Source organism: Montipora capricornis, chromosome 13, assembly GCF_036669925.1.
Source record: "Montipora capricornis isolate CH-2021 chromosome 13, ASM3666992v2, whole genome shotgun sequence".
NCBI lineage: Eukaryota > Metazoa > Cnidaria > Anthozoa > Scleractinia > Acroporidae > Montipora > Montipora capricornis.
The window spans coordinates 5,059,399-5,066,898 of record NC_090895.1 but is presented as its reverse complement, the minus strand read 5'-3'; the positions used below and the strand labels follow the sequence as shown (position 1 = coordinate 5,066,898).

The 7,500-nt window shown below is 37.0% G+C and overlaps 3 protein-coding genes across 3 annotated transcripts in view; all 3 read left to right on the top strand.

The window, feature by feature from the left end:
- Nucleotides 1-7,500, top strand: part of LOC138029779 (tyrosine kinase receptor Cad96Ca-like) — a 124,687-nt gene that overhangs the window by 93,027 nt on the left and 24,160 nt on the right. The window lies entirely within an intron of this gene.
- The window catches only part of LOC138030378 (MAM domain-containing glycosylphosphatidylinositol anchor protein 1-like), a 157,475-nt gene that overhangs the window by 135,989 nt on the left and 13,986 nt on the right, over nt 1-7,500 (top strand). The window lies entirely within an intron of this gene.
- Nucleotides 687-7,500, top strand: part of LOC138029778 (uncharacterized) — a 20,326-nt gene continuing 13,512 nt past the window's right edge. Inside the window, exons 1-3 of the mRNA XM_068877602.1 lie at nt 687-705; nt 3,709-4,101; nt 6,314-6,556. Of these exons, the coding sequence (XP_068733703.1) occupies nt 4,083-4,101; nt 6,314-6,556 (262 nt within the window). The 5' untranslated portion in view covers nt 687-705; nt 3,709-4,082. The remainder of the gene's footprint in view (nt 706-3,708; nt 4,102-6,313; nt 6,557-7,500) is intronic.

Here is a 7,500-nt window from a genome sequence, read left to right as displayed (position 1 = left end):
AACAGAACGGGAACGTCAGTGGCGACGGCGCGTGCATAAAAAACACCAATGAGAATTCAGAATAGAGTAGACTCCACTCTTTTCTTCTCTGTTCTAAATTCTCATTGGTAGTTTTGCTGCGCGCGACGTCGCCACTGACGTTCCCGTTTTGTTGCTAAATCAGTCTATTAATAACAATAGGTGACATTAACAATGTCTTTTCTATAAAGGAAGATGGAGGACTGTGCATGCAGAGAATAATATAGACCAGTCTATAAATTACTAAACTTGATAAGAATGCACTAACTTGTAAATATTATTATTCTGCAGTGCAGGAATAAAACTGCACAGCATATCAGTCAATTTCTGACTAATTTATGCAATTTGTTTTTGCATGTTTCTGACTTCAAAGTTTAAAGTTGACGTTAAATAAATTTACTGTTAGTTGTCTGTCTACATGTAACTCAATTGCTGGTAATCTGTGCTCACATGAAATAATAATAATAATGATAATTATAATAATTATTATTATTATTATTATTATTATTATTATTATTATTGTTATTACTATTAAGTAATAAGTTCTTCGTAAAACATTTTGTTGTAAAAATGAGCGATAAAAAATAAAAAGAATGAGGTTTCGACTGCCCCACGGTCATTTTCAAGTTCAAGTTCATGGATAAAAAATTCAGTGTATATATGATTTCTGAAACAATGGACTGAAAGGTAAAAAGCTAAATATTTACATATGAACAATAAAAATAACAGAATGCGAAAATGAAGTGTAAATAAGAGGTGAAGAGAATGAAAACTGTTGCAACTGTAGAAGAGCCAAAACACCATCAGGTTTTTTGTCGAAATGAAGGTGATGGGGAGCGTGCACCCCCCGCAACACGCAGGTGAAATTCCCATTAGAATACCCCTGCCCTTCAAAGATCCAAGATCAGCAAACAAACTACGTGTATGCCAGAAACTTAGTTATCTTAGCCGAAAGATAAATACCGAAGTACATCCTGTTTTTACGAGCCGCAAGATCAAAGATGAGCTTAACGCTAAGGAACCTAAACCTCCAATTGTCAATCAGCAAAACGTTGTATATTTCTTTAAGACAGTGTGATCTGTGTGATGCAGATTACATCAACGTGTGGAGGAACACAAACGATAGGTACAATGTAATCGGCAACGATGTAAGAGAACAACATGGAAACGAGCCACGTGAAATCACAAAGAACTTTAGGATCTCGAGGAAGTGGTCAAACAAGTTCGATTGCTTGATATTTGAAATGTTTTTTATTCCGGACCTTAAGCCAAAATTAAACAAACAGAGTGATTCCATCCGTGCAAAGCTGTTTGCTAAATAACACTTCTAATAGTTTTCATTCTCTTCACCTCTTATTTACACTTCATTTTTGCATTCTGTTGTTTTGATTGTTAGCCAATTTATAGACCATTGTAAATTAAGTTAATGTGACAACCATGACCTCTGCAAGGGATATGCATTTGAGCCTAGGCTTTCTCTGTTACAGTGCAACCTTGTTTCACGTGAACATCACACCATGCACCTCATCCAATCTCATTCTAGTTGTCTCATGCTTTGGACTAGTATGTTGAGTGTGACTTTTGCTACTGTCATTCCAGTTCTGTCTTTATTGTGAAAACACTTAAGCTCAGAAGTATCTTCACTCAAATTCCCTCCCTTCCCTCCCTCTTTCATACCTGGCGCCTCAATAGCATGTCCCAGGACACGTCATGGGGAATTATGGTAGCTATAAGCTGTACACTATCTGTGGATTTGTTTCAGTTAATGACCTATTTTAACATGGACTCATGCAATGCGTTTGCATGTCAATAACTCTTTTTTCTCGTATCAAGGGTTAAATCCCCCTTTGTGCTTTGTCAAATAATTATCTAGTCAATATTGTGAAATAAAACACAGGCGGGGTTGAAGTGTTCCCATGCGGGTCACCCTTTGCCCCATAGACTCACTGTACTAGGGTTGTGTGCCTTCTGATCGTGCACAGTTACCATTATGATAGAAACCAGGGGTGCAACCCTAGATAGGTAAGGACCTCTCATTTGAGGGATTGTAACCCTCTGGAGAGGATTGTGGCCTTGGGGATTGTAACCTCTTGGCGAGGATTGTAACCTCGCATTGCCAACTTGTTGTCAATTTGGCCTTGGGGACTGTAACCCCTACTTTGTATCAGAAAGGCTTGATTCTTTGCAGTAAGATTGTAGTAGATGTGCTTCACAATATGAGCATACCAATTTTGTTACCATTGCAACATACTGGGTCCCAGACTGCCCTGATATTAAAGCCTTTGTTCACTACAGTGTACCTTTGACGTTTTATTTTGATATTTGCCAATGGTACTTCGATCGTCTGCACGATCTATAGCTGTAGGTGTGTTGCCTGACGGTAGAACTATTAGCATACTGAGTTTCAATGGTCCGGCTGCTGCAAATTGGCTGAGATAGCTGTATGTACATGTATATACTTGAGGTTATATTGGGTTGAGTGAATGATGTCATCTGTCATCTCGATCATTACACATTTTACACATTTTTCAAGCCTAAATTTCTCTAGAACCAATGCAGATATTTCCAAACGGTAAACGGCGTTGTTAGTCTTTCCTGGAATTTTAGAGGTGAATGCAATCTACATTCAAATTTTACAATGTACATGCTTTTTCCACTGTCGACAGCTCCGCCTCCAGACTTGATTGACCCGTGTGCATTGCAGGAGAGCCACAGCTAAGCTTCAGTGATTGTTTGCATATGATGTCAGGAGCAAGATCAGCAGTGTTATCTCATGCAATTAGATTGATTCCTGCATTTAGCCCCAGGGCACCTTTTACAGTATTAAAGTGCATGAGGGAATCAATCTGGCTGAATATAAGCTTCATAAGCTGATAACGTGGGTATAAAGTAAAGGACAAGGTGTACATTGTAGATCTTCAAACAATAATTTATTTTTGTAAATTAAAATTTTGAAGCTGTCACTCTTGTGATGTCGTGAAAAGTGCCATGTTCGAAACGATTCCTGGATTTAGTCTCAAGTCTCTTGGTTCTTAATTGTCCACCATCTTGAAAATAAGGTAGTGATTTTGTGATTGGCTAGCAGTGCAATGCTATTTGATTCAGGACACAACTTTGTTGGAAGAGCAGCCAAACACTGCAACATTGTTGTGATTGTTGCATCAAGCAGAATTGTTGGGCATAATTTATGTTTGATCAAAAGCAAGTTACTCAGATATCCAACACTCAATGGAATGAAAAAATGTTTGAGTGACATCATTGCATGACAGCATGAAATGGTAGAACAATGTTGGATCAAGTAAAAATGGAGTGTTGAATGCATCTTACAAAGCAATTTACATTTCAATCTAGAGATTCTTTCTTTTATGCCAGGAACAAGTTCTTTTTGCTTTCCTTTTTTCTGTCAGCAATTTCCTTTTGGACCGTGATTTTTTTTGTGTGATTGTTCGGATAAATTTTCTTTAGCAGTGGTATTTGTGGGCCATTATAGGGTGCACTGTGAGTTTGTAATGTTTTGCTCACTTATAAAAACTACATGTAATCTATCTACCCAGTTTTAATTTTTTTTCACTCGTTGACTTACTGTATTTTTGATGCCTGTGATCAAAATGAGAGAGGCGTAGTATGTGCAATTAATAATTATATTTCATGCATATAATTATTTACTTACTGGGGAAATCCATGTTGCAGACTCGCTGACATGGACAGGACAGCCTAACAACCCAACAGAAGCAAGGAAGGGAAATAATGTGGTGCTTACATGGAGTTACTCTCTCACCGCTGATGAACAGACCAACAGTCAGAGTTTTTTCGTGATTCAGTGGTTCAAGTTCAATCTTTCATCCCTGGCGTTTGATCGGATTGCTTCCAAAACATTTATTTCTGCCCTTGCACCCAATTCTCTTGTCTACCAAGAGCCATTATCTCCACATATTGTGATTGATAAAAATCATAAGACAGACTCAGTTACTTTGCATATTAATGATGTGAAGATAGATGATGAAGGACAATACAAGATTCGATATGTTAAAGACAGTTTGGGCAATGTCTTTGCTGAGCTGGTGATGAATTTGACAGTTCTTGGTAAGTGTGTCATATGTTTACTTTACTGCCTTGACAGCTTGTATATTTAAACTACATTGCTTACTTTGATAATTACAAAATTATTTTGTGGTTTATTAAATTTTGTTTCTGGTTTGAAAAAGTTTTTAATGCTTCCCATTTTAACATTTATGAATAAATGATAGCTTTCTGTAAATTATTAATTAAAAACATGCTGCTGCCTAATAAAATTTTCCGGAAGCCTTTAGGGCTTCCAACAATCATTGAAAGTTAGTAGCCCGAGTAATTTTTCTCAAGAGCCCAGAATTAATTAATTCCAGCTGGGATTGTATTTACAAGAAAGTGAGAATGAATCATGTAAGGGGCCCGTTTAGGCTACTTACAAGTACAGAAATTTGTTTCCCCGCGCTCGCAAATAAGGTGCCCCAGGTGACCAGGCGACTGTATGTTTACTAGGCAGCAACCTTGACAAAACTCTTTATTTACATTTACTGTTTGCTTCTTCTGTAGTGATATATCGATAATTATATGCATGGACAAATGCTAAATAAACGTTGTATTAATTACCTTACCTGTGGTGTACTGTCATTCTTTCGCCTCAGAAGTGGTATTTTAAACGATTTTGAAGATCTCGAGTTCGCTGTTTACTGTGCCTCTCAATAGAAGGACAATGGTGGAAGCTAATTTTTGAATGGCTCCAGCACTGGACGATTTTTCCTGGGAATATCGCATTGCTCCACTTTGAAACTTTGCAGGAGAATGGCCAAAAGATTCACACTTTTTCTGGTACTTCTCGCTCGAAGAAGCATGAATCTTTAGGCCATTTTCCTGGGAAGTTTCAAAGTGGAGCGTTGCGATTTTCTGGGAAAAAATCGCCCGCCATTCCAGCAAAAAGAAATACTGTTCCACCCATGTCCTTCTATTGAGAGGCACAGTAAACAGTGAATTCAAAATTTTCCAAATCGTGCAAAATACCACTTCTGAAGCAAAGGAAGGACACTTAAGTACACTGCATGTAATGCAATACAGTGTTTATTTAGCGTTAGGCCATACACATACTTATCGATGTATTACTACAGAAGAAGCAAACGGTGAATCCAATACATTTATTATAAAATTACAAATGGTTACACTAACAGATTGTGTGGGGGCCCTGTGCTGCATCAAGCCTGTGGCCAATTTTTCCTTGCCCAATAAGAAATTTTGCTAGAAGGTACAATCTCAATTTTTAGCATTGATAATTCTTTGATACCGCACAATTAATGCTCACTCAGTTTTGTTTTTTAGCATGTGTAGACTATTTGGTTTGAAATTCTTTGGAATTTTGTCATATTTTTGCTCTACTGCCTTTTAAACCGCCCGTCAAGATGTACATGCATTTCAATGAAAGTGGCACTGTATGCACCAAAACTAATCTATTGAAGTGCCTATGAAATAAGAAATCACCAAAGCGTATTTGAAAGACTTTTTGAAGAAAAGAAACTTGGTGTTTTCATATTTGATTTATAAATTATCTCTTATCGTTCCAGAGATATTATTTAAAAGTGTTTGAGAAAAAACTGATGAGGTCATCAGTGGTTCCAAAGGCAAAAAATCAAACTTGACACCGGCAGTGTACATGAGTGAATGCATAAAATGACATTTTACAGTTGCCATAGCAACAATTGCTTCCAGATCAAGTTCGTGCTAAACTGGTGCTCCCACTTTCTGTCTTAACCAAACATCATTTGCTGTCAATGAGTTGTTAAGAGACCTTACAGCAACATGAGCTCCATGTGTGTTATGAGCAGGACGTCTGTCTGTCTTTCGTGATCTCAGAGATACTACAAGAAGGGACTGGAGCCAAAAGTGTTGCAATGGTTATTTCATACTCTGCACTGTATTGCACCTTTCTTAAGGGTTGCCTTAGTTTCAATAATATCACTGTTATCTTTCCAGAGATATTATTCTTGATTTTGTGATCCATCTTCCATAGAACCACTGATGATGTCATCAATTTGGTAATTTGCGTAACACAAATTAAAGTTCTAATATCTCTGAAAGAAAAAGAGATACATCAAAACCAAAGAGGCCATTCTTTCATTTTTCTCTAACTGCATGTCAAACTACATATTCTTATTTAGATGTTTTGATTTGAATGAAAGAGCATTGCAACAGTTTTTTTGCTTTTACTGGCTTGGTTTTCTTGCTTTCAAGAATCTTATTTTAAGGCTCTAATGATCTTATTTCGTAGATCCTCCAAGCAATATCAGTGCCTCAAGCGACCTAAACATAACAGCACCTGCTAACTTGACTTTGAACTGTTCAGCTAATGGTAAACCAGAACCAACAATTACCTGGACAAGACTCTCTGATAATACTGAAGTCACCATGCCTTTGCACATCACTGGTAGAAAGGATGCAGGAGAGTACAGGTGCACAGCTGCTAATGGTGTTGGAACTCCTCTGACCAAAGATGTCTCTATTATTGTTCTGTGTGAGTGACAGAGTTTTTTGAGCTTTGCATTGTACAGTCCATTTCAAGCAAGTTTATAAGTGGTCAAAGTCTTTTCATGGACTTACAATGTGTGATGCACCACGAACATTCACTTATGTCTAGCTGTAATTGACCCTACTTACTGCTGTACACATAATTTTGACATCCAACACAAAATGCCCTTTTGTCTATTTTCAACAATGAGGTGACAGTAAAGGTTAGTGTTATTTTTAGCTTAGGCTAAATGCAGCTGTTTATCTTTTGACTTGAGGAGCAGCATTTGGGGGACATTTTGTGATGTTAATTGAAATCAGCATGCATTATAATAATTATTGGGGTCAATCCAAACATTTAGTACTACACCTTATTCATAATCTCATGGTTAAACTGCATTGGCCCTGAAAAGCCCCTGTGAGGAGTGGTCAAGTATGTATTAATATTGTGTATTGTAATGTGAAGAATGTGGCTATAAATATGGCTTACATCCCTCATGGGAATTTCAATAATTTCTGACACCTTCATGTATGCAAAGCTTTGAAAAAATCATGATAATTGTTGTTATACTACATGTATACTACAAGTTCATGAATTTGCTTTCTGGAAGTTGGTTATAAGAATGTGTTGCCTGATTGGCTAAACATTTAGTCTGGGAACTTTATTCAGAAACAAGGAACTAACTGTAACAGTGTAATGTGTAATATGCAGCAAATGAACAAAATAAGGGGATCTTTTGAAAGTGCTTTGGAGCTTGTTTTGCTGTGTTTGAAAGGAAGATATTAAGCCACTTTAATTTATACTTAAAAGACTCAAACATGAATTTTACAACTTAATTAAAGTAACAAATATTCATTAAGATCCTCATTTTCATGAAGTTTGGATCCCAGGGTTCTCCCTAGTTTTCGGCGCAAAAGGTATGGCACCTTTTCAAACTGGTAAAGCAATTG